Source organism: Chrysemys picta, chromosome 5 (genome assembly GCF_011386835.1).
Source record: "Chrysemys picta bellii isolate R12L10 chromosome 5, ASM1138683v2, whole genome shotgun sequence".
NCBI classification, from domain to species: domain Eukaryota; kingdom Metazoa; phylum Chordata; order Testudines; family Emydidae; genus Chrysemys; species Chrysemys picta.
Window position 1 is genome coordinate 120,618,568 of NC_088795.1, and position 27,939 is coordinate 120,646,506.

At 40.1% G+C, this 27,939-nt stretch overlaps 1 protein-coding gene across 21 annotated transcripts in view; it reads right to left on the reverse strand.

Moving 5' to 3' along the window:
* The window catches only part of ABLIM2 (actin binding LIM protein family member 2), a 201,552-nt gene that overhangs the window by 112,051 nt on the left and 61,562 nt on the right, over positions 1 to 27,939 (reverse strand). For 20 of the 21 annotated variants that reach the window (XR_010601582.1, XM_065597106.1, XM_065597102.1 and 17 more), the window contains exons 3-4: positions 19,826 to 20,009; positions 11,787 to 11,902 (exon numbers count right to left, since the gene is read on the reverse strand). Coding sequence is in view for 20 of the 21 variants with exons in the window: in XM_065597106.1 (XP_065453178.1) it covers positions 11,787 to 11,902; positions 19,826 to 20,009 (300 nt within the window). In the remaining variant the exon portion in view is untranslated. The remainder of the gene's footprint in view (positions 1 to 11,786; positions 11,903 to 19,825; positions 20,010 to 27,939) is intronic. The other variant, XM_008179383.3, reaches the window with a different exon arrangement.

Here is a 27,939-nt window from a genome sequence, read left to right on the forward strand (position 1 = left end):
CTCAAGCTAATGAAAGCTTCCATTGCTTAGGAGTGCAATAAAATAAAAGAGGACTAGATGTTCCCAGTTATCTTGAATTCAGGTCAGTACTATTAAAACAGTAATGTCTCTATAGATTTAAATGGATTCAAGAAGCGGTGGTGCTCAGAGTGAAATATTTTAAGAGACAGAGAAGATACATTAGTGGTGTGTTTTTATTTTCAGAGGGGACTACTTTCACGATTGGGAGTGTGGTATCAGGACTCCAATATACCCAAAGCATAATGCTCGTGCTTAGTTCTGGGATCACAATAGTACTTATAACAGAGTGCTCATATAACATGTCTCACCTTTGAATTGTAACCCACTGGTAAGTGTGTGTTACAAGTCCCTCTCAGTGCCAATTCACAGACAACACAAGTTGTTACAGCTCCCAGTTATGGAGCTTCAGCTCAAGCTGTAGCAGCTCCTTCATTTAGTTCAGAAGGTTCCTAGTTCAATCCCCAGCATGTTCACCAAGATGGTGGCTGTCACACAGCACTTTACAAACATTAATCAGTTAAAAGAACAGGAGTACTTGTGGCACCTTAGAGACTAATGAATTTATTTGAGCATAAGCTTTCATGGGCTACAGCCTACTTCATCGGATGCACAGAATGGAATACACAGAAAGATATTTATACATACAGAGAACATGAAAAGGTGGGAGTAGCCATACCAACTGTAAGAGGCCAATCAACTGAGATGAGCTATCGTCAGCAGGAGAGAGAAAAAAAACGTTTGAAGTGATAATCGAGATGACCCATAGAAGGTGTGAGGATATTTTAACATATTTTAACATGAGGAAATAGATTCAATTAGTGTAATGACCCAACCATTCCCAGTCTCTGTTCAAACCTAAGTTAATTTATCTAATTTGCATATTAATTCAAGTTCAGCAGTCTCTTTTTGGAGTCTGTTTTTGAAGTTTTTTTGTTGCAAAATTGCCACCTTCAGGTCTGTCACTGAGTGGTTAGAGAGATTGAAATGGTCTCCCACTGGTTTTTGAATATTATGATTCCTGATGTTAGATTTGTGTCCATTTATTCTTTTGCGTACAGACTGTCCGGTTTGGCCAATGTTTATAGCAGAGGGGCATTGCCGGCACATGATGGCATATATCACGTTGGTAGATGTGCAGGTGAATGAGCCCCTGATGGCGTGGCTGATGTGATTAGGTCCTATGATGGTGTCACTTGAATAGATATATGGACAGAGTTGGCATCGGGCTTTGTTGCAAGGATAGGTTCCTGAGTTAGTGTTTATGTTGTATGGTGTGCGGTTGCTGGTGAGTATGCGCTTCAAGTTGAGGGGCTGTCTGTAAGCGAGGACTAGTCTGTCTCCAAAGATCTGTGAGAGTGAGGGATCATCTTTCAGGATAGGTTGTAGATCTTTGATGATGTGCTGGAGAGGTTTTAGTTGGGGGCTGAAGGTGACAGCTAGTGGCGTTCTGTTATTTTCTTTGTTGGGCCTGTCCTGTAGTAGGTGACTTCTGCATACTCTTCTGGCTCTGTCAATCTGTTTTTTCACTTCAGCAGGTCGGTATTGTAGTTTTAAGAATGCTTAATAGAGATCTTATAGGTGTTTGTCTCTGTCTGAGAGACTGGAGCAAATGCGGTTGTATCTTAGAGCTTGGCTGTAGACAATGGATCGTGTGGTGTGTCCTGGATGGAAGCTGGAGGCATGTAGGTAAATATAGCGGTGAGTAGGTTTCCGATATAGGGTGGTGTTTATGTGACCATCACTTATTAGCACAGTAGTGTCCAGGAAATGGACCGCTTGTGTGGATTGATCTAGGCTGAGGCTGATGGTGGGATGGAAATTGTTAAAAACATGGTGGAATTCCTCGAGGGCTTCTTTTCCATGGGTCCAGATGATGAAGATGTCATCAATGTAGCACAAGTAGAGTAGGGGCGTTAGGGGACAAGAGCTAAGGAAGCGTTGTTCTAAATCAGCCATAAAAATGTTGGCATACTGTGGGGCCATGCGGGTACCCATAGCAGTGCCACTGACTTGAAGGTATATATTGTTCCCAAATGTGAAATAGTTGTGGATGAGAACAAAGTCACAAAGTTCAGCCACCAGGTTAACCGTGATATTATCGGGGATACTGTTCCTGATGGCTTGTAGTCCATCTCTGTGTGGAATGTTGGTGTAGAGGGCTTCTACATCCATAGTGGCCAGGATGGTGTTTTCTGGAAGATCACCGATGGATTGTAGTTACCTCAGGAAGTCAGTGGTGTCTCGAAGATAGCTGGGAGTGCTGGTAGCATAGGGCCTGAGGAGAGAGTCCACATAGCCAGACAATCCTGCTGTTAGGGTGCCAATGCTTGAGATGATGGGGTGTCTGGGATTTCCAGGTTTATGGATCTTGGGTAGCAAATAGAATACACCTGGTCGGGGTTCTAGGCATGTGTCTGTAAAGATCTGTTCCTGTGCTTTTTCAGGGAGTTTCTTGAGTAGATGGTATAGTTTCTTTTGTTAATCATCAGTGGGATCAGAGGATAATGCCTGTAGAATGTGGAGTTTGAGAGCTGCCTAGCAGCCTCTTGTTCATATTCCAACTTATTCATGAAGTAGGCTGTAGCCCACGAAAGCTTATGCTCAAATAAATTCGTTAGTCTCTAAGGTGCCACAAGTACTCCTGTTCTTTTTGCGGATACAGACTAACACGGCTGCTACTCTGAAACCTATCATTAATCAGTTAATGCATAACACCATCCTTGTGCTGTATGCAATAGGCAATTATCACTAGGCAGAAAGGTGAAAATGTCTTTCCCAAAGTCTCAGAGACAGAAGTTCAAAGCTCCCAGCCCTATCCTCTCCAGGTGCTCCACTGGATTTAGTAAGATTTCCATGAGGTTGGCACTCAGATTCATACTGTGACAGTTCACATAATGCTGGATTCAAGCCCTAGTACATCAACTTAAAAAAAAAAAGACATGAATTCAATTAAAGGTATTTTCACAGCAGTTACTACTGCTGGCTGTGCTATGGGAAGGTCAGATCATGTGGGTTGGAGAAAAGATGCATGTATTTCTAAGTTAAACTATTCCTGAAACAATGCCCATCACTGATGACAGAATTCAAATCCAAACCACTAAAAGGGAAAGCCATTCACAATGTCTCTTCTGTGTAGGGACAGTGTCTTTGTTTGTATTTGCATAGTATTCAGTACAAGAGGGTTATCATCCTGACTGGGGTCTATAGGTGCTACTGTATAATAATCAGGGTAGGTCAAAATGTGTCAAGTATTTAAAACTGTAATGCAAATTTTGTATTTCAATGAAGAAAAAGTGGCAAACATTTTCACAATTCCGGCTCCCCGCCCCCACCACTCCCATTTTTTGATGAGCTAGATCAATAATCATAAGAAGAGAGACATCCAGCTAAGGAGCAAGAACGTCAGTCTGGTTAAGCAACAGCTATAAAAGAAGACAATTGACAGTGATTCAGAAGCTGCACAAATCTCCATGATTAAATGATGGCCTACTATAGCCTGTCAAACCTGCAGTGCCTTGAAAGCAGAACTGGAAGGAAAAATAAATAAGGGAGCTCTCGAGGTTTACCAGCAGCATTATCTGGAATATACTAATGAGAAAGAAGAATGCATAAAATCTAGGGTGTGATGACAGAGATTCAAGTCTTTAAGCAGTTGCCGTCTAAAAAGAAAGGATTTGAAAATAAGTAAAGGAACAAGAATATATTGATGTATTTTCAAAAGATTAGCTTAAAAAGGTGTTAAAATATGCAGATTGTGAGAAAAAGCAAGGATCTAGTTATAAACAAAATGATACTAGCATCAGGATCACAGTGGTCTCCCTTCTCTTCTATGCGAGCTCAGTTATTATTGGAGGAAGTTATTAAAGACAGTTTGATAGAGAAAAGGCAGAACCAGGAATACTAAGACATCCAGAGTCATTTAGAGACACCAGAAAGGAAAACAAACAAGTCTTTTAAGGAGGGGAAAAAAGATGCACAAAGCCACTCAAGACCCAGGAAGATTGTTGCTGGTAAAGTGATTCCAAATCAGAGGAGTCCATTATACATTTTTGAAAAACTGACTTTCTTAGCGTAATTTCTGTTCAAAATAAAAGATGCATTTAGTTGCTTAAATGTGATACTAATAAGACTACAAACAAGATAGTCTAAAGAAGTGTAATAGTACCAGCATTTTAATGAGCACAGAATTACAGGTGATGTTTGTTTGCCTTTGGTGGATTTGTGAAGCATGAGGAAAGTTATAATGTGTCTCTTTAAGACCATTATGCTGAACCCCAGCACAGCTGGAAATCAGCCTAGGGCAAAAGCCTTTACAGTGTGGAGCAGATTGCTGGAGCTCTGCTAATAAATTAACCCCACACTTGGGCGTGTGCCCAGACCTACTCCCACAAGACACTACACACCTCAGTATAGGTTCTCTAATAGAAAGCAGTAATCTGTTTGGGAACCTGCTTGTACCAGGGGTTTTATTTGGTAATCTAATTTGATCTCATCTGTAGAATTTTATTTTTACAGACTTAGTATAATACAATGTATTTGGTTGTCATTCACTCTACATCTTATTCAAGCTTTTGGCTGGCTGAAAAGAATTTTTGGGTGTATTTCTTTTAACAGCTCTTTTTCCTATTAAATTTTGGACAATTAAAAACAAATACTGCAGTTGCTATGCCAACTGTGCCTGGTTATGTAAGTCTTTGTCTACTTGCCTCTGAGGTAACATCCTTGGCTGACTCATTTCTCTTCAACCAATAGGTCTGTGTAGGATACAAATGAATTTGCTGATATATTTTGATATATTCTCCTTAATACACATTGTCAGAAAAAGTTTTACAGAGAGAGTCCATCGGAAACTAAAGAGAAAAGGAAGGCGTTTATTCATATAACAATTAAAGATGCAGTAGTGCAGGATGGGAGCAGAGTGAGAGAAGGAGATTCCCATTTTTCCTCCAAATCATTAAGTATAGGGGGGGAGGGGATTGAATAGAGAAAGAGAGGAGGCCAGAAGTGAAGTGAACAGATAGGGATACTAGAAGATCTAATGTCAGAGAATTAGAGTTCAACAAGTCCACAGAGATTTCCTGAAAGAAAACAGAGCATTCCTAAGCTGGATGAATAGGCTGATGAATAAGGCTGCACAGTTGGCATCTTGGTCTTAGAGCCAAGTCAAACTCACATGATTGTGCTAGATGGGATAACCTGGAATAAAAATTGGTCAGCATTTTCCCCGGTCCTTGACTCACTTGCCTAGAAACAAATGTTTCATGCACCAGTTTCTTTTATGGAAAGAAATGCTAGTCAAAATAAAATGGCTATTAAAATAAAAAACTCAATAATAATATGGGATTTCAACTATCCCCAAATTGACTGGGTCCATGTCACCTCAGGAAGGGATGCAGAGATAAAGTTTCTTGACACCTTAAATGACTGCTTCTTGGAGCAGAGCTAGTCCTGGAACCCACCTGAGGATTGGCAATTCTTGATTTAGTCCTAAGTGAAGCACAGGATCAGGTCCAGGAGGTGAATATAGCTGGACCGCTTGGTAATAGCAACCATAATATAATTAAATTTAACATTCCTGTGGCAGGGAAAACACCACAGCGGCCCAACACTGTAGCATTTAATTTCAGAAAGGGGAACTACACAAAAATGAGGAGGTTAGTTTAACAGAAATTAAAAGGTACAAGACCAAAAGTAAAACCCTGCAAGCTGCATGGAAACTTTTTAAAGACATCATAATAGAGGCTCAACTTAAATGTATACCCCAAATAAAAAAACATAGTAAGAGAACCAAAAAGAGCCACCGTGGCTAAACAACAAAGTAAAAGAAGCAGTAAGAGGCAAAAAGGCATCCTTTAAAGAGTGGAAGTTAAACCCTAATGAGGAAAATAGAAAGGAGCATAAACTCTGGCAAATGAAGTGTAAAAATAAAATTAGGAAGGCCAAAAAAGAATTTGAAGAACAGCTAGCCAAAGACTTGAAAAGTAATAGAAAAAAATGTTTTAAGTACATCAGAAGCAGGAAGCCTGCTAAACAACCAGTGGAGGCCACTAGATGATTGAGATGTTAAAGGAAGCACTCAAGGATAATAAGGCCATTGCTTAGAAACTAAATGAATTTTTTGTATCGATCTTCACAGTTGAGGATGTGAGGGAGATTCCCAAACCTGAGCCATTCTTTTTAGGTGACAAATCTGAGGAACTCTTTGAAATTGAGGTGTTATTAGAGGAGATTTTGGAACAAATTGATAAACTAAACAGTAATAAGTCATTAGGACCAGATGGTATTCACCCAAGATTTCTGAAGGAACTAAACCGTGAAATTGCAGGACTACTAACTGTCCTCTGCAATCATTTAAATCAGCTTCTGTACCAAATGACTTGAGGATAGCTAATGTGACGCCAATTTTTAAAAAGGGCTACAGAGGTGACCCCGGCAATTACAGGCCGGTAAGCCTGACTTCAGTACTGGGCAAACTGGTTGAAACTATAGTAAAGAACAAAATTGTCAGACACATAGATGAACATAATTTGTTGGAGAAGAGTCAATGTGGTTTTTGTAAAGGGAAATCATGCCTCATCAATCTATTAGAATTATTTGAAGGGGTCAACAAGCATGTAGACAAGGGGGAACCAGTGGATATAGTGTATTTAGATTTTCAGAAAGCCTTTGACAAGGTCCCTCACCAAAGGCTCTTAAGCAAAGTAAGGAGTCATGGGATACAAGGGAAGGTTCTTTCCTGGATTGGTAACTGATTACAAGATAGAAAACAAAGGGTAGGAATAAATGGGCAATTTTCAGAATGGAGAGAGGTAAATAGTGGTGTCCCCCAAGGGTCTGTACTGGGACTAGTCCTATTCAACATATTCATAAATGATCTGGAAAAAGGGGTAAACAGTGAGGTAGCAAAATTTGCAGATGATACAAAACTACTCAAGATAGTTAAGTCCCAGGCAGACTGCGAAGAGCTACAAAAGGATCTCTCAAAACTGGGTGACTGGGCAACAAAATGGCAGATGAAATTCAATGTTGATAAATGCAAAGTAATGCACATTGGAAAACATAATCCCAACTATACATATAAAATGATGTAATTAGCAGTTACCTCTCAAGAAAGAGATATTGTGGAGAGTTCTCTAAAAACACCCACTCAATGTGTAGTGGCAGTCAAAAGAGCGAACAGAATGTTAGGAATCATTAAGAAAGGGGTAGATAATAAGACAGAAAATATCATATTGCCTCTATATAAATCCATGGTACACCCACATCTTGAATAATGTGTGCAGATGTGGTCGCCCCATCTCAAAAAAGATATATTGGACTTGGAAAAGGTTCAGTAAAGGGCAACAAAAATTATTAGGGGTATAGACTAGCTGCCGTATGAGGATTAATAAGACTGGGACTTTTCAGCTTGGAAAAGAAACGACTAAGGAGGATATGATAGAGGTCTATAAAATTGTGACTGGTGTGAAGAAAGTAAATAAGGAAGTGTTATTTACTCCTTCTCATAACACAAGAACTAGGGACCACCAAATTAAATTAATAGGCAGCAGGTTTAAAGCAAACAAAAGGAAGTATTTTTTCCACACAACGCACAGTCAACCTGTGGAACTCCTTGCCAGAAGATGCTGTGAAGGCCAAGACTATAACAGGGTTCAAAAAATAACTAGATAAATTTATGGAGGATAGGTCCATTAATGGCTATTAGCCAGGATGGGCAGGGATGGTATCCCTAGCTTCTGTTTGCCAGAAGCTGGGAATGGGCAACAGGGAATGGATCACTTGATGATTACCTGTTCTGTTCATTCCTTCTGGGGCACCTGGCATTGGCCACTGTTGGAAGACAGGATACTGGGCTAGATGGACCTTTGGTCTGACCCACTATGGTCGTTCTTATGTTAAAAAATTAAGTCTTTTTCAAGGTGATTCTCCCTTCTTTCAGTTGTTTTTTAGACAGTGAATCATAGGTGCCATTTATTGCCTTATGAAGCATAACTACAATTTGTCATCTTGGACTTTCAGTTTCAAATTCAGCTAACAGATTTCTGAATATGTTTGTCCATTTCTGCCATTTTAGAAAAAATCGCTCCTTCCTGATATTTACTAAATGCTGGAGAAGTAGCTAAAGCAAATGGCATGCTGTCGTCTTTCTCGCTCAGATTTTCCAAGTTATTTTTCACAATCTCTATTACTACTTGATCTAGTAGTTGCCTTTATAATATTTGTGGTCAGACTTTTGACTAAGTTGCTGTTGTTTTTCCTTTTCAGTTATATATACACACACATCTTGATTACAGCAGATTTTGAGCTGTTTTCCTATTACTGCTTCCAATCAAAAAGCATTGTTACCTACATCAAAGATGGCTAGCACACACTTCCTGTTAGCATCCATTGGACTCAAACAAGATGGCCACATCATAGTTGCTTTAGATATTCAGAAAACTATAAAAGTCATTTCACATTTGGTTCACTGATTTCATAGACTGGAAGGGACCTCGAGAGGTCATCTATTCCAGTCCCCGGCACACAAGACAGCAGTAAGTATTATCTAGACCATCTCTGACAGATGTTTTTCTAACCTACTCTTAAAAATCTCCAATGATGCAGATTCCACAACCTCCCTGGGCAACGTATTCCAGTGCTTAATCACCTTGACAGTTAGGAAATTTTTCCTAATCTCCAACCTAAACCATCCTTGCTGCAATTTAAGCCCATTTCTTCTTGTCCTATCTTCAGCGGTTAAGGAGAACAATTTTTCTCCCCTCCTAGTTGTAACAACCTTTTATATACTTGAAAACTGTTATCATGTCCCCTCTCAGTCTTTTCTTCTCCAGACTAAACAAACCCAAGTTTTTCAATCTTCCCTCATAGGGCATGTTTTCTAGACCTTTAATCATTTTTGTTTCTCTTCTCTGGACTTTCTCCAATTTTCCACATCCTTTCTGAAATGTGGTGCCCAGAACTGGACACAATACTCCACTTGAGGCCTAATCAGCATGAAGTAGAACAGTAGAATTACTTCTCATGTCTTGCTTACAACACTCCTGCTAATATATCTCAGAGTTATGTTTGCTTGTTTTGTAACAGTGTTACACTGTTGACTCATATTTAGCTTGTGATCTGGTATGACCCCCATATCCCTTTCTGCAGTACGCCTTCCTATGCAGTCATTTCCCATTTTGTATGTCTGCAACTGATTGTTCCTTCCTAAGTGGAGTACTTTGCATTTGTTCTTACTGAATTTCATCCTATTTTCTTCAGAGCATCCAGATCAGTTTGAATTTTAATACTATTCTCCAAAGCACTTGCAACACCTCCCAGCTAGGTATTGTCCACAAACTTTATAAGTGTACTCTCTATGCCATTATCTAAATAATTGATGAAGATATTGAACAGAACCCAACCCAGAACTGATCCTTACGGGACCCCACTCAATATGCCCTTCCAGCTTGTCTGTGAACCACTGATAACTATTCTCTGGGAATGGTTTTCAACCAGTTATGCACCCACCTTATAGTAGCTCCATCTAGATTGTGTTTCCCTACAATATGAGCTATAAGATCAAGTGGAGGATATCAAAGTAACACATGGGATTATAAAACTTTCAAGCTTTTGTTGTTTTCCCTGGTTGTTTCTTTCCAATTTTGTTACTCTCAAAATGACTGGCATGTAATAGATGTTGTGAGAGGCAATAGAAACCAGCAGGCTACCTCACCAGCTTGTGCCCAAAAGAACACTCTCCAGCCACAGGATTTCAGTTGCTTTCCTTCAGAGCTTCAGTTTTATTTCTTTACATAAAACTGTTTAACACAAGTTCAACATCTCAATCATGTTTTTTCTCCTGACCCAGGGTCTTCTGCAGGAGCCTGTCTATTCCCTGCAGTTCTTACATTCCATCCTAGCCTGCTCCCTGAAGGTTTCACTCCAGAAGCCATCTACCTGAGAGTCACATATGAAATGGGTTCTGTCCCCTGATCCAGGGACTCCTGCAGGAGCCTTACTATTCCCTGCATCTCTCACTAACAACTAATGTACTTACTGGCTCTTATGAAGACCAGGTGATCTTCAAGATATCACCTGATCCCTGTCCTCACAGTATCCACTGGGGTCTAAGACCAACTCCCTGTGATAGAGACTGTCTGAAAATTTGAACATATAGGGCCTGATCCAACTCCCAAAGACAAGTTAGTGGAAAGACTCCCATTTTAATGTGAGCTGGCTCAGGCCTATATTTGATATTTAATACTTGCATGTGTTTGAGGATATAGTCAAGGAAAGGACATTTTTGTTTTTAAAGGCCAAATTTTCCCCTGGGGATGTGCTCCTAGAGTCCATGGACGTCAAAGGGTACAGCACAGTCCTAAGCCTCCACAATTACTGTAAAATACTCAGTTTATGGAACATGAAGCTATTTCAATAGAACAGGAAGTAAAACATGAATTCTGAGTGAATGAAAAGGAGAAGGGTGGCAGGATTTTATGAACTCTAGGGGATTAGAGTTCTTCTGTCGATCAACCCTTTCAGCAAGAGTTAGACCCCTATTACAAACTGCTAAGCAAATTCTGGTGGTTTATTGAGAAAGACATGGCATGTTCAACTCCATCAAGATATGGAAAGGGGAGATGACTCTCTGCTCAGAGGGAACTGGAAGCAAGAATAGACAGACCCTGCAGCAAATACTAGGAACAGCCAGGCCTGGGGAATAAGCTTTGGCTGAAGTTTATGTTCTGTTATCATTTGAGTTACCAGTAAAGCCAAACAGCAGGAAAGGGGGTATATTTGACTTTACACAGCCTGGGTAGATTTTATTTGGAGCAAGGGGAGACCACCACTGTCCACATAGAGATTTGGAAAAGTACTCAGAGTAATGGTTGACATCCCTTTCACCAAGTTTCTACAAGCAGAAAATTCCATTGAAATCAATGACACTGTGCTGATTTCTGCAAGCAGAGGGTCTGGCCCAGAATATATTGCCAAGGAGGTTTGCTGGGAATCACAGCATCCTGAGTAAAAGTCGCTCAGCACACTGTGTTCAGCTGATATCACTGCTCAGTAAAATGCTACAGTATTTATGGTAAATTAAATGGAGCTCAGAACAAAAAAAAAGTAGTAAGCGATGCAAGTTTATGCAACTGCATCTACCGTATGTCACCTATTAATATATGGTTTTGAGGGTAATTTGACAGCAGCATATGAAATATGCTTTACATAAAGATAAATGGTCATAAAGGAAATGGAAATGAAAAGATCTGAAAACAGCAGTATTTGCCCTGGGCAAAAACACTGAGAAAAATCAAAATACAAAGGCAATTTAATAGGAAAGATTTAATATTAAAAGAGAATATACTTTGGTGGTCTGTGCCCTTTAAAACAACACAGAAATAACCACAGTGGGCAAAATCGGGTAAATGTTACTGAGGCAGGATTTGGCAAAATTCCCAATTGCATAAGAAAGCGATATAATTAAGGGTTCACAAATAACCAGCATGGAATGCTCCGGACTGCTGGCTGGCCTGTAGCATTTACAGACATCAAGTTAGTTGAGATCTGCATAATATCCTGCAACTGGCCATGGTGGGGAGGGGATACAATAAGCCCTTTCCCTAGGTATCCACCAGTATGGCAGTTTCCCTTTTGCTTTTATAGCTCCTTCCCAGGGCAGATTCCTACTTGTAACTCCTTACAGGCTGTAAGTTAAGGGAATCACACACAGTCACACGGCTTTATTCAATAAACTACAAATAGATTTTTTAAAAAGACCTACTTACTTCGCAGGGCCTGGATGGGGAAAGTGCTATTGCTGCCAGCAGGGGGCAGTGAACACTTCTGGCAGACACACTCTTTCCCATTGAAAGTCACCCGGTCCCCAGGAGGAAAAGGCAGCCTGCAGCAGGAAAAATGAAAACACGACAAACAGAAAATTCTCACTTCCCTTACTGAAGTCAGATATCACTTTCCATACAGGAACTGATCATTTGGGGGTAGTGTGCGGGGAGGAGAGGGAGCTGTGTGTGTATGTGTGTGTGTGTGTGTTACTTAGCCTTTTTATTCACGCATCCAATACTTTTCATTCACACAACCAATCATCAGTCACTGGGAAGCTAAAATAGCAAACAGGCAACTTTGAGGCGTAAGTTAAAGCTACTCAGAAAAAACTTGCCAAAGACTGGAGAAAATACTCAAAAGCCAAGGCAAAGTCCAGTGTTTACTGGAAACATGGTGACTGGTGACTGATAACCACCAATATCAGTCTTGGAATTGAGAGGGAGCTAGAATCATTTGTTTTTAATGAATACACCTCTACCTCGACATAACGCTGTCCTCGGGAGCCAAAAAAATCTTACCGTGTTATAGGTAAAACTGCGTTATATCGAACTTGCTTTGATCCACGGGAGTGCGCAGCTCACCCCCCCCCCCCCGGAGCACTGCTTTACCGCATTATATCCGAATTCGTGTTATATTGGGGTAGAGGTGTATATACAAGTGTAACTGCTTTTGGAGAGACTATGCCAGGCTGTTAAAATGTTGCAAGAGAGCTATGAGTTTTCTTTTTCAAAGAAACTTTTGAAAAATATAATCCTGACCAGCTGTGATCATATCAAAATTCTCCGCTTAATCCATTTATTCAGAAATCAAATGCTTGCAAATACTCCTTGGAGGAAACACCACAATTATAGAACTACATAAAGTTGCTTTTTCCATTGAACTAGAGCTCTCTTTACATTTAATTAAATAGTTCCACCTATTAACATCCTCTCAACTAAAAGGAGGCTATCCTTGTTAGATATTGCTTGTGCACAGAAACTAGAGAGGTTTGTTTGGGGAGGAAGAGCTGGGCAAATCATTTTATCCTGCAGGGAAGGATGAAGAGGGTTTATAACACATTTCTATCAGGATGAAATTCACCTCATACAAGGCCTATGTACCACTAAATCCCAAATGAAACATCAAAATATGGCTTAAGTGGGTATTAAGTGGTGCATTGGCATAATGCATACCTTCTGCCCAGTGGTGAATTCCTCTGAGAGGTGTATTTCACTGAAATATAATTAAGAAAATTCTGCATTATATTCACCACCACCCCAATTTTTTTTTTCAAATTATGAAACATTATATAAAGGCTCTCGTTTGAGAGATTTTTTTCCATATAAAGGCTTTATATACACTCCTTGCTAAATACAGTAGACGGATTCTTTTGCTCCCAGAGTAGTATAAAGAAAACCTTCTTGGGGGGCAGGGAATATTTCTTACTATGTGTTTGTATAGTATGAATAATATAATGGGGCTATGATCTTAGCTGGGGTTCCTAAGACCTGCTGCAATACCAATATGAAATAATAAGAAAATATTGTAAACAGTGCATCTAATAGGAAGAGAAATCACTAGCCACATCTCCATGTTTTACATATAATACAAAGGAATGACTAATAACAAAACAGGTGCCATCTTAATTGTAAAATGATGTACCTTAGTTTAATTCAAATACTGAGCTGCATTACCATTGTAAATGTGAAATCCACTATATAATTTTATTATTTTAATAAAATAGCAGACATTAAGGCCAGAAGTCAGGATGTTGATCATCTAATTAAATTTCCTGTAAAACGAAGATCAAAGAATTTCGCCCAGCATTTTCTGCATCAAGCTCACTAACTTCTAGTTGAGGTAGAGCATGTTGTTTAGGAAGACATCCATGCTTGATTTAAAGACTAAGGAGAATTTATTACAACCCTTGGTAATCTGCTCCAAATTAACCCCCCACCCTTACAAACAAATAAAGATGACAGAACCTATTTTACAATTACACTAAAAATCTTCTGTCTTATTCTTGCATTCATATGAACAGTTACATTTTCTGGGCAAAATCATGGCCCCATTGGAGTCAATGGAAGCTTTGCCATTGACTTAAGGAGATCATAATTTTACACCATAAACAAAGCTAGGTCATCCAACTGAACTTTCTGCTGGGGAATATCAGTAAAATGGCAGGTCTTTCTGAGTGGCATCAGCACCAGTTACAGTTATGGAGTAGTAGTAGGCATTTATAACAAATAACTGGTTTGAAAAATTCCTACAAAGAAACACTCCATATACATTCTAATTTAGTAAATATTTATAAACTTTCTAAAGTGCAGTAACTAATGACAGCAGTCTTCCTTTAAAGAAGGGTGAGTACAATCTCCAAAAGAAGTTTCATTCATTTCTTCAGAGCCAAAGGATGGTAGACAAGCAACGGGACTTCAAGGGCGGGGTTGAAAAGCAGGAAACAATGAAGTTCTGTAGGACTTTGACAAAGATACAGAAGGCCATTTTCTTTCCATTAAAAAAATAAAAGACCTTCAAAATTGTTTGAAAGTTGAGAGAAGACATAAAAAGAAGTCTGCAAATAAATATAAAGGGCAAAAGGTGGGCAGAAAGGCCCTGATTCAGTAAGGCTCTTGCCTTCAATGGGACAAAACTCACTTGCTTAAACTTGGGCATTTGCTTATCTACCTTGTTGAATTGGAGCCCAAATTTGGAATCTGTCATCTTTGACAGTATCCCTTTAATACCTGACTATCTTTTCTCTTTCACAAGCAACTAGGCTCATGGATTTACAAGCCAGCAAACATGAGTTCATGAGAAAGAGATAAAGGTCAGTTATAGCAAGGTTTCAATTTTTGAGCTCTTTAGCTTGAAGTCCCGAACATGTACAGAACTGTAGGTTATGCACAAATGCAGATATGCTTTTCTTGACAGTTCCACACAAACTCTTACCTACCAAATGCCTTTGGCTACAGGATTTAATTAGTTACTCACACTTAAGCATTCAGTGTGATTTCATGGTGGGGCAAGGGGTTAGAAGTATTTTTAAGACAATGATTCGTTCCATGCAACTCTCTGAGATGAGTTGCAGTGTCTTATTTTATCACTGTCACTTTCCTTACCAATGGATTTTGGTTTTAAACAAACTTCATGGGTTATTCTATTTTCCCCCTCAACACAAACTCAAGCATTGCTCAACATACATTTCTGATGGAGGCTTAATAATAAGTAAGACTCCAGGGGTCAAATCCTGTGCTGATTTATACCTTGTACAACCACACAGACATGAAAGCTGTTGCACAGGATGTAAGTCAGGGCAGAATTTGGCCCAGGGAATTGAATACTGGGGACGAATGAGGCAAACACTGCTTGCTACAGGCCTCTGTACTTTATTAAGTCCTAGACAGGTATATTGAAAGGAACTATGAGAACTCAGACAAGACTGCCTGACACAAGATGCACCAGGTATTCAGATATTCATAGATTATAACGTCAGAAGGGACCAACATGATCATCTAGTCTGACCTCAGAATTAAAGGAGCCATAGTTCCCCCATTGGCAGGGCACTGCTAGTGTCTGGCACTGAAGCTGACCTCTAAGCATCAAGCCACTTGTGGTTGTGCATATTTAGCCATAGTTCCTAGGGATACGCAGTTAATGCAAGTTACAGAGACTGTCAAGATGTTTGCTTCTCCCCAAGAGGCACAGCAAACAATAATATTTATTTCTTAGCATGCACCACATAAGTAGTTTATAGGGAAGCTTATTAAATATCTGGGTGTTTCACTACACACACCAAATACACAAGTCCTTTTCTTCATGAACTCCAGAAAAATCTTTATTTCAAGAAGAAATATGGGCAATGCCCATACAAAAACTAACGGCCAGATTTTCCAAGAGTGCATCCAACAGTTTCTATGCAGACACCAAAATTAAGAGGCAAGATTGGTAAAAGTGCTCAGCAGCTGGGAGCTTCCCAAATGATTCAGTATGATTTGGGCACAATGAGCACTTTTTATGCTCCGGATAGCTTCAGTTTTGATGTCAAACCTCTGATGGTCTCTTGGTCCCATAAAAAAGAATTGGCTCTCAATGCTCCATCTCACAGCCCTGCCCCACAGCAATCTTTTGAATGGCACCACTAAATCTCAGCCTCTAGCGGCACAGATAACATAGCTTTTACTATGGACTGTTAACAGTTTGATGCCCTGCCCCCTCCCCTCAGGAGAAATGTCCTGGGAGCTTCTATGGGAAGAATGATGGGCCAATGGTTCGGGCACTATCTTAGGACTTGGGTTCAAATCCCTGCTCCACCACAGACTTCCGGTGCAATCTTGAAAAATTCACTTAGCCTCCCTGTGCCTCAGTTCCCCATCTGTAAAATGGGGAGAACAGTACTTCCCAAGCTCACATGGGTGGTTGAGAGAATAAATACCTTAAAAGATTGTAAAGTGCTTTGAGAGCTACTGATTAGAGCCAGTTATATTTATCACAGCAGCCATAAAAATAAAGCTGCTCAGACACCATTGGAATTCAGTGGAATCCGTTCCTCTGCAAATGTCTGAATTTATTCTATTACTCTTCCATTCATTCCTAGTTATAGGCAATAACATCACCAGGGAATAGTTGGACCGAGCTATAAACAGGGCTGGGAGAGCAATAGCATAAGCCATAACTTTTTGCAGTCAAAGCAAATATGCAATTTAGAACCTGCATTTGTGTAATTAAGAGCCATGTGGTCAGAGCAAGATAGAAGGAAACAATGATGCAAGACATTAATTCCATTATACTGTATTTCATAGATTCATAGAAATGTAGGGCTGGAAGAGACCTTGAGAAGTCATCAATCCTAGTCCCCTGCATTATGGCAGGACCAAGTAAAAAAACCTGCGCCTGGAGGAACCCAAATCTACAACCTTTAAATGTTCTCTTAGCCCTAAAATGCCAATGTCCTACCTACTGCACTATTTCAGGTTTAATTCTCACTTTTCACATATGCAATATTTGTTACTTTATTTTATTCCACTCACCGAAGTACCAGCACTCCATGGTAGTGACATATTAATCCCAGTTGGATACCTCATGAAAGACTTGGTTTACTAACATGCCTATTAACAGAGAAGCCAAGTCTTATCAGTACAAAGGTGGGGAGCAACAGATAATCCAGCCCCTGTTCTGGGACATCCAGTGACAAGATATTCCAATAGCAGCATTGTCAACAGGGCCAGAAAAAGTATATGACCAAATTTTTTGCCTGTTGCTTTTTGTTTTTCTTGCTCTAATTTACAACATCTGCTTTGGTTTTCTGACTGCTTTCACTATTTGAGAGAAAGCACACTTCCACATCCCACCACTTGCTATTATAATCTTGTCTTTTCTGAAGCTGAGAAAGCACTGCTGCAAGTGTCACTATTAGAAGTGTTGGTTCAAAAATCATTGATTTGCTATTCAATGTATTAACAATTAAAACAATACAATGTGTTACTTTAGCAGTTACAGAGAGCACAGATTATAAAGCTCTTTATTTGATGACTAATCCTGGAATGTGCTGAACACAACTCGTAGGAGTACAGAGTGCCCTCAAAATCAGACTTCTAAAAGAGAGATTTGATTTTCTGAAGGTAAAGAGGACTTTAAAATCCTAGCCCTGAAACAACTTGTCTAATTTCTGAAAAATGATTCTACTTTCAGTCACTTTCTTTGACAGCAAAACCCATCTTTACTTGAATATACCATACGTATTGCCTACTTCATATTACTTTCACTGAGCTTTAGTACAAAACCAAATATTAATGAAGAACGTCTCATGGTGTTTGGATAAAGACACTCTTTCTTGCAGGAAGTATGAAGTATGCCTGGTTTGCAAAGACTGGGCCATATGGAGCTGTGCTGATTTACACCAGCTGAGGATCTGGCCTGGTATTTCTAATGTAACAGGATGACAGGGTTCTTCTGTTGACCCACACAATAAGCAGATGCTAGAACCTTGCTGGTGGAGGCTAATTGATTCCTGCTTGTAACATGGAGGGTTGAAGTGGATGGAGGCAATATGAGGTGGAATGCCATCCCAGGGGAAGAGACTACAGCAAGCTTGCACTGTTGTTGAGACAGCAGCAGTTGGGAGGCTTGGCTGAATAAATGTTTTGCCTTGACTCCTAGAACATTTGGCATTCTAGATGAAGAACTGAGAGGTTGACAGAATTTATTTGGGTGAAGTACTGTCGTGTAGGGATCTGAAGTTTTAAAGAGCAATTCAGCATTTGTATGTTTGCATTTGACAGTAATCTGTGTGGCAGATTATATTTATGGTTTTCTTAGTGCCGTTGTTCAGTTTGCTTTGTTAGGGAGCAAGGAGTTAAGTAGTTTAACCATTGTAGAAGCTTATTCTGAACTTTCAGGGAATTCTTTCAGCTGGAACCGTAAACATCCAGACTGCAATAAAGGGCTAAGTACAGCTTGGTAAATAATTTAGGTTTCAATTATAAAACCTAACGAAATCCTAATTGAGGAGTCAATCCTACTTCGTGAGAAAATAATCTCAAGTAATTTTTCTTCTTCTCTTAATTGACTCTGGGTCTGAATAACACTGGTGGCAAGAAGAAAGGCACCAGAAAGTTGGTATCTAGTAGGTTTGCTTATAGATGGAGCCATTAATGTATGTGTAGACTGAGAAGGCTCAGGGCAAATGTGTGATATCCTCCATCCACCCTTTGAACTTGTAATTTATGTTACTGATAATAGAGTGGAGATACTAATTTTTTCTTTCTAATTTTTTCTGATGTTCTTTTTCCCTTTAGTCCTTTTTATTTACAGTCTCCAACAAGAATATGTTTTGGGATAAATGAGAAAAATCTAAAGAGACAGGATTCAATGGAACAAGGGTTTTAAGAGTGGCTTCGCCTTAATCTGTCTGCTCAGTTATATCTGGGTTGATATTATTGCTTTTTGTTCTGGTTTTAATATAAGGCTCTCTCTGTTTTTATCTCATCAGTAAATGTTCATAATTAGTCGTAAAAAATAATATTGCATTTCCATTTACTTTGAATTGTTATTATAAAACTGTATTTCTTACAAGTTCTCACTAAAGTCTTAAACCATTGATATATAGGCATCTAGTTATTTGCGCAAAAGGGAATCAAACTACAGTTCAGTATCAGTCTTACTCTAGCACCCACCCACCCACACACACACACACAAAAACCCTTCAGTTACAGGGTTAAGCCCCAATCCTGCAAATACATGCGTGTGAATAGTCCCATTGAACTCAATGGAACTCATGAGTGAAACTCACTACTGCGAAGAGGGCCAGCACTAGGCCTTTTTGCTACTCAAGTTCAACTGAACATCTATTTTGGAGGTTATAGTGGTACACAGACCAGTGCTTGCTCTCTGCACATAGGTATATGTAACCCCACATTTTTAGAATTACTCCCATGTTTAAATGTGTGCATGATTAGGACTTCACTGTGTATTTTTGATTTCCATATTTTCTGAGAGTATTCATCTGCTTTTGTAAATACATTTTAATGTATTGATTTTCACAGTCTGTTAACTGTGTTTGCAGCAGAATAACATTCTAGGGCAGTACAGTGGACACCAGAGAGGTCAGGCAGCAGTGGTGTCTGGGGAAAATAGGTCTGACTACAAAAGCTGCTGCAGATCCCCCGTACCTCAGCAAATGGGAAATAAGATATCTCAGAGTTGGACACACTGTTTGTGGCACATGGAATTAGTGAACACTTTTAAAATTTTGGCTGCAATAATTAATTAAGTAATTATTAAGTAAAACTAGTAAATGGCATAGAAAGGCTGAACTATTTCAGTTCAAAACCCCATAAATGTAAACGGTAGCAGAATGGTAGAACCAAATGAATAAGAGGGGCACCTCCTTGACAGCCTGGATGTTTTGATTATGGGCCTCCCCGTGGATTCCTGGCTTTTGTCTCTTTTGAAATATACTTTTTATAGTGATAAAAATAAAGTTTTTATTTGGAAAACATACCTGCAAAGAGCACACACAAAACAGGCCGGGTGGTAGGTTTTCCCCAGTGCTGAAACCACTTCCCCCTCAATGAATTCATCACAGCTGATGCACCGTGTGCCATAGAGTCTTTGATAGTCCAAAGTACAGATGTAGTCTCCCTGTCTCACAAAAAATCCTCCTTGAGCCAGGTCACATCCACAAGCTACATGGAGAGAAATGGCAAAGATTTAGAGGACTGAAAGAGTGGAGCTGTATCTATAATAAGATGAATCTTCATTCACGATCAGCACATTTTAAAATATATATAGCAGATCTTCAAGCAAAGGCATCTTAATATTTGGGGCTCCTGAACACAAGACACCCATGAGTCAGAAGGTTGCTACCCTTATGGTTTTCATCAGTGATCTACATTAATAAGCTTGTTTTATTCCATATAGAAAAACTAACATCACAGCAGAGAGCCTGAGGCCTGGTCTACACTACAGGGTTAGGTCGACGTAAGCTGTCTTGTGTTGACCTAACTGTGGAAGTGTCTTCGCTTAAATTTGGCCCCTGCTGACATAAATGCCTCTCTACGCGATTTAGCATCACCACCTCCCCAAGCGGCGTTGAGTCATGGTAGGCCCTGCATTGTTTACGTCAACTGTTATTGACTTTCAGGAGACATCCCACAATGCCCCACACTGACAATACAATTGATGCAAGCACTCCTGGTGAGGACACGCTCCGCCGACACAAGGAGCCAAGTGTGCCCACACACAAGTGGTTTAATAACTGCGGTGGTTGTATGCGGACGTAAATTAGGTCAACATAATTTTGTAGCATAAACATGGCCTGAGTGCAGAGACATAAGTCCCTAGATGAGGGGCTACTTTGGGATGCTGTTAGATGTACCTTGACCACCACATGCAACACCCTCCATTACATTCAATAAGATTTTTAAAAGGAAGGGATTTAAACCCTCATTCTCCAAAGCAAAAACCAGTCCGTAATCTACAGGGATTAGAAACTTTTCCTATTGTTTATTCCATAACTGCCCATTACCGGATTCTTATGACGCATCCAGTACTGGCAAATGACGGAGACAGAATAGCAATCTTGATAGATTACTGGTCTGCTGTGGTATGGCAATTCCTATGTTCCTGTGCACAAGGCTGGCGTAAGGACATCGGAGAGAGTGAGCAAGATGACGTTTTGGGAAGACATTCTCAATGTAACTAATACACACTACATACAAAGCGTGTACGTGGGAGGGATCTGTAGGAACACCCTCCCCCAAATCGCCTGCAGCAGAAGTGGAGCCCAGCTACTTGTTCTTTGTGACTCTAGCAACCAGTTTAGATTTCTAAGGCTATGACCGCATGGGGAAAGGATTAGAGACTGGCATTCTACAAAACAGAACAAGTGGAGATTCTCCTTTGCACAGCCCAAAGGCTGGCCCGGCTAACAAAGGGCATGTGCAAACCTCAGGAGCTCCCTACAGTTCATCAGTACAAACAGGGTCAGAGTCAGGATCATGTTTTGAGATTACAGGGGAGGAGGGGAAGGAGAGAGCCAAGAGCTCTCTGCTTGAAATCACAGGGAAAGAGAATGATCTGCTCTGAACCTTCAAGAGGCTTGGATTTGGTTGAGAGAAAGGGTAGGTGTTCAAATTGGTTCTTATACTAGGAGGACAGTCAGACCTATCCTGAGTCACCACAGCACCCTTGTTGTCAAGTGCTCTGACTCCACTTCTGGAAGAACTGCTTTTGGGAGCAGTACCTGCAGTAACCTACGATATTCAAGGTCAAATTAGGCTGAAATTCGAGATGCAAGAAGGATGGAAGAGATAAGTGTGTCATCCAGGCAATGCTACCAGTCATCCACAGCCCACACAAGGAAAGTGCAGGTGTTGCTTGTGAACTTCACTGTGTTGTGTGCATGTAATATTAACAGCAGAGCTATCCAGAGTGGCTTAATTTTTAAGTCACCATTTACAGTATGTTGATTGATCTACATTAGCCTTGTTCTTTGTCTCGCTTAAGGTCAACAATGAAAACCTCATCCTAACTTTTATTAAGTTCATACAGAAGTACATATACCTCCTGGACATATTTTTTGAGCAATAGCGCATGGCTAGCTAGACATCAGCTTTCTGTTATGTATACAGTAGTGTGACAGAAGCATAAATCAAATACGGATTTAAAGATGAGAATAGGAACTGCTGTTCTGGACTTTTTTAAATTAATGACACTAAAACTACATTTTAAAATTGCTAGAAGATATCAAGTAGTGTCTAAACTTGCAGTGATAACCATATGAGGAAGGAAGTGAAGTGTGTAATTAGTTTCTTCATCTTCCTTGTAGAAGATTCCTTTATTCCAGTGGCACTCAAACTTGCCACTATGTGACTGGACCAAAGTCCATAAGATCATCAATAAATTTTATACACATTTAGAATATAAAAAATAGACAGCACAAGTAATTGCTATTATAGGCATGAAAACTACCAAGGAAATGTTACACTTTGAACAGAGGTGCTCTGTTAACACAGCTGGCTACCAGTACAAAGGCAGAATTACCCCATCTGTCTGCGTCTTAGTATTTTTTTTTTGTTTTTAATTGCTATTTTTTGTCCGATGGCTCTGAGAAGTTTGCCCAGATGTGTTGTAGAGTTTCTTATTCACAACCCAAGATGTGTTATACAATACCATATGCAGTCTCAGCTCTGTGCTGCGAACAGTGAATAATCACAGAGGGACAAATTAGACACAGTTCAGCAACTCTGCAAAAGTGCTATTTGTTTTAAGAGACCTGGGGTCCAGTTCTGTAACTGTAGGATGCATGGGACTCTAAACTGAGGTCAATGGAAGTCACACACAGAGAGGGACTGCAGCAGTGGGCCTTTGGATTAAGGAATAAAATATTCCGTCTCAAACTGAAACCCACAGCCAGAGTGAGGTGAGGGGAAACAGTCAGGAAACACCTTGGAGTCTTAAGGCAATCGTCCTCTTAGGGTATTTCTACACTGACAGCTCACGGGCCTTAGGATGCAGGGCTGTTTAATTGCAGTGTAGACATTCTGGCTTGGGCTGCACCCCGAGCTCTGGCACCCTCCCATTTTGCAGAGTCCTGTGAGCCCGAGTCAGCTGGCATAGGCCAGAAGTAGGTTTTTAATTGCAATGTAAACATACCTTCCGGTGCAAACAGCACTGGGAGGAGCAGGCAGTAGTGAGTGACTCCCAAACTCTGGGGAAGGAAACAGTTAATTCCCCAGAACATCCGGGCAGAAGGCTTTGCTGACCCTATTCCCACCTCTTTGTTGCTTGGTTGAGTCCCCACTCCATCTACCCATCCACTCTAGCTGTACCATATGAGAAATGGAAAAAAATCAGCAGGAGTTAGTGCTGCTTCAGACAGGGAAGGGTTAAGGTGCAGTGAGGAAAGAAACTCCTTTTTGATTCCTCAGAAAAACAAAATATAATCCATACAAAATTATCTCAAATCCCACTTATTTAAAGAGAACAAATATTTAACAAGAAAATAAAAATCTTATCTTTAATTAAGGTAAGTCATTGTTTTCCCTCCATAACTGCATTATTTATTAAACATTAAAATATTAAGGAAACCCAGAACAGCTTTGAAAAAATAATTGCTCCCTGAGAACGTATAAAATTTCAAGTCCTTCATTCCAATAATTACTGTTTCAGGGACGGGAAGAAACTATTTATTTCCTGTCAGCTTTACTAGTTTCTATGTAATACCCTAGCAAAGAGAAACTGTCTGCTAAAATATGCACATTTATAGTTTACATAGTGCACAGTTTGTTCTGAATCAATTAGCTCTGGAACAAATTGATTGGTCACTTGTGGTCTATATATTTCTTCCTTTTCTGTGATTTGATCAACTCTTCAGCTATGTTCTCATTGAGTATTTCTATTATAATGCTGGTTACTTACGTGTACAGTAATAGTTTTCAAAGACTTGAGCTAAGGTCTGTTTTTAAATGTCAACTCCCATGACATGTTTAAGTGAAAACAGACATTTTTTCATGAAAATTTGGAGTTATTGAAAAAACATTTTCGTCAAAAACAAACAAACAAAATGTTGATGAAAAATTTCTTCCAGCTGTGGTCATCACATGCTAATTTTATAGCCATGACAATGGTATTGCTGTTACTAAGAGTTCATCAGCAAATAGAGATTTTCATTTTCTTAACACCTGAATTGTTTTAAATCACTTTGTTCTGAATCTTGGTGTCACTTTTTGGCTGCTTCAACTTGATTCTTGCACATGGTCATCAGATGTTTCCAGAGCAACCACCAGGCTGCCCTGAAAGCAACACTTCTATGGGAAATGACTCCTGGAAGCAGGCTTTTCAGATTGAGAAACTACAGTGGGGTGGGCTCCATACACTCTTCCTTCAGTACCTTATTTTTAGAGATTGAGGAAGGTCTTGTGAAATTCACAAAGAGTCTAAGACTCAGATGCCCTAGTGTGAAACACGGGCTGATTTGAGGGTTTCCTGTGTACCTTGTAGGCAGGCTCCATTGCAGGGCACTGCAAACCAGGCACTCTCTCCACTGGGGATTTCCCCCAGAACAAAGGGGATTTCCCAGTGGCTCAAGGACAGTGTTATAACCCTACTCAAGCCCCTCCCAGGCATAAACATTGGGTTTATTGGAAGGGAAGCGGGGAGAGAGTCTAGTCAGAGTACAGCGCACCCTAGCTATTCTAGGCTGCTGCAACAGCCCACTGGGGAAAAAATATCAAAATTTGGCCTCTAATCAGAACTGACTTATTGCTTTAAAACTGGGGGGGGGGGAATGGCAATTTGCAATTTACAAAGGAGCTAAAAAGAATTTAAAAGCAAAGTGTTGTATGTCGAGGTGCTGAATTTTACAGTTCTGTCATCTAATGATCGTTTTGGCCTTTAGAAAGAAATATTGCAGTCAAATACCATTCCAAGATTGGACTAATTAAAGCCTTTGGATTTTTAGAAAACATTTAATGGCTTTGTTTTAATTTTTCATGAAAGACATTTCGTGTGCCCTGTTACAATATAGTTAAAGATCTAAAGACCCCTTGGTCCCTCCCCCTGTTCTGGTGGCCTTGGCCCAGGGCTCGGCCCCATGGGAAAGAAGAACCATGGCAGGAAGCAGGAGGGAGTCTGGGGGTGGAGTGCGGGTGGGGCCACGCAGGCAGTTTGGGTAGGCTGAGCCTTCCCCCGTCTTTGATACCTGCCACCCATGCCTGATGGCATTCACCCTAGAGTTCTCAAGGAACTCAGATATGAAATTGCAGAACTACTAACTGTGATATGCAACCTATCGATTAAATCAGCCTCCATTCAAGATGACTGGAGGATAGCTAATGTGATGCCGATTTTTTGAAAAGGCTCCAGACATGATCCTGGCAATTACAGGCCAGTAAGCCTAACTTTAGTATCAGGCAAATTGGTTGAAACTATATAAAGGAATAGAATGAACAGACACATAGATGAACATGATATGTTGGGGAAGAGTCAACACAGCTTTTGTAAAGGGAATTCATGCCTCACCAATCTATTAGTATTTTTGAGGAGATCACAAACATGTGGACAACAGTGATCCAGTGGATATAGTGTACTTGGACTTTCAGAATGCTTTTTGATAAGGTCCCTCACCAAAGGCTCTCAGGGAAAGTAAGGAGACCTGGGATAAGAGAGAAGGGCCTCTCATGGATCAGTAACACGGTTAAAAGACAGGAAACAAAGGACAGGAACAAATTATCACTTTTTCACAATGGAGAGAGGTGAATAGCGGGGTCCCCCAAGGATCTGTACTGGGACCAGTGCTGTTCAACAAATTCATAAATAATCTGAAAAAAGAAGTAAACAAGATTGCAAAATCTGCAAACAGTACAAAGTTGCTCAAGACAGTTAAGTCCGAAGCTGACTGGGACGAGTTACAAAGGGATCTCACAAAACTGGGTGATCGGGCAACAAAATGGCAGATGAAATTCAATTCTGATAAATGCAAAACATAATCCTAACTATACATACAAAATTATGGGGTCTACATTAGCTGTCACCACTCAAGAAAGAGATCTCGGAATTATTGTGGATAGTTCTTTGAAAACATCTTCTCAAAGTGCCAGCAATCAAAACGCTAACAGAATGTTACGAAGCATTAGGTAAGGGACAGATAATAAGAAAGAAAATATCATAATGCCACTATATAAATCCATAATATGTCCTTGAATACTGTCTGCAGTTCTGGCTGCCCCATCTCAAAGAAGATATATCAGAATTGGAAAAAGTACAGAGAAGGGTAACAAAAGTGATTATGGTTATGGAACAGCTTCTGTATGGGGAGAGACTAAAAAGACTGGGACTGTTCAGCTTGGAAAAGAGATTACTGATGGGGGATATGATAGAGGACTATAAAATCATGAATGGTGTGGAGAAAAAGTGTCATTTACCCCTTCATATAACACAAGAACTAGGAGTCACCCAATGAAATTAATAGGCAATAGGTTTAAAACAAACACAAGAAAGCACTTCTTCAGACAATGCACAGTCAACCTGCGGAACTCATTGCCAGGGGATGTTAAAGGCTAAAAGTATAACTGGATTTTAAAAAGTATTAAATAAGTCATGGAGTATAGGTCCATCAATGGCTATCAGCCAAGATGGTCATGGACATAACCCCTTGCTCTGGATGTTCCTAAACCTCGGACAGCTAGAAGCTGGAAATGGATGACAGGGGACAGATCACTCGATAAATTGCCCTGTTTTGTTCACTTCCTCTGAAGCATCTGACATTGGCCACTGTCAAAAGACAGGATACTGGACTAGATGGACCATTGGTCTGACCTAGTATGGCCATCCTTATTTTCATATGTATTTACCTGTGAAAGTTTTATACATAGTCCATTGTCCCAGTCCAGCAAACTACTGAAGCGTGTGTTTAACTTCCAATTGAATTTGAATTGGACTATTTATGTGCTAAAAGTTAAGCATACCAAGTGCTTGGTAGATCAGAAGTTTTGTGATATTATTTGAGTAATGACTAGAATTTGCTGGGCTCTATATTGGAGGCTGTACCTAATCATCATCAACAATTACTTGTGCACTAGTAAAGAAAACCTATGCCAGAGAAGGTGGAGGTAGAAAAGAAACAAGGCAAATCAGAGGAATAAATAAGCTTTCAGCCTGATATACATTATAGAATTTTTTAAAAAGCTATGGTCTGAAAAGCCCAACACAGGATCGGATTGACCACTGGATTACATCAGTTTTACACTGGCATGACCCAATGAAATCAATTAACAGAGTCACACCACTGTAAAACTGATGTGACAGAGTGATACATCTCTACCCCGATATAACGCTGTCCTAGGGAGACAAAAAATCTTACCGCGTTATAGGTGAAACCGCGTTATATCGAACTTGGTTTGATCCGCCAGATCATGCACCCCCCCCCCACCCGGAGCACTGCTTTACCGCGTTATATCGAGGTAGAGGTGTAAATCAGGCCCAAAGCCACTAAACTCTTCAAGACAGATTGTGAGAGTGCCATGTCCACTGCTCACTTATTCCTGGTATATCTATTTAACATGTTCAGGGCCCTACAGGGCCCCGAAGGACTTAGCCAGTGACGAACACACTGCTGGTATTGTCTGTGAAACAACAGCAGTTACAGATATTCCATGGCAGTCACTGAGAATGCAAGGTAATGAACCACACCTACTTTGTTAACTTTGTTTTGGGCTCTAATCTTACTTTCAAGTTTTCTGTAAATGGCTCCTGTCCTGCAACCTGAGACCCTTTGGTTTTACACTATGTTCAAATGCAAATCCCTCAGATTACACATGGAAGCTTTTAACATGCTTATTTATAGCCCAGCAGATGGGTTTGATGTCATAAACAAACCACTCCCTGTTACCAAGTTACAGATACCTTCTAATTTTTTCCTTCTCTAGTGAATACTCTCTGTCCTAGCTCTGCCCAACTTCTCATCTGAATCCAATGCAGTTAAAATTATTGGCTCCAATTCTTATTTACACTAAGGGTGCTTTCCACCACTCCGGTCACTTAAAAGGGGCTTTAATATGGGTGAAGGTGTAATGAATACCCACTCCAAGACCCCCTTTTCACTGCCACAGTTGT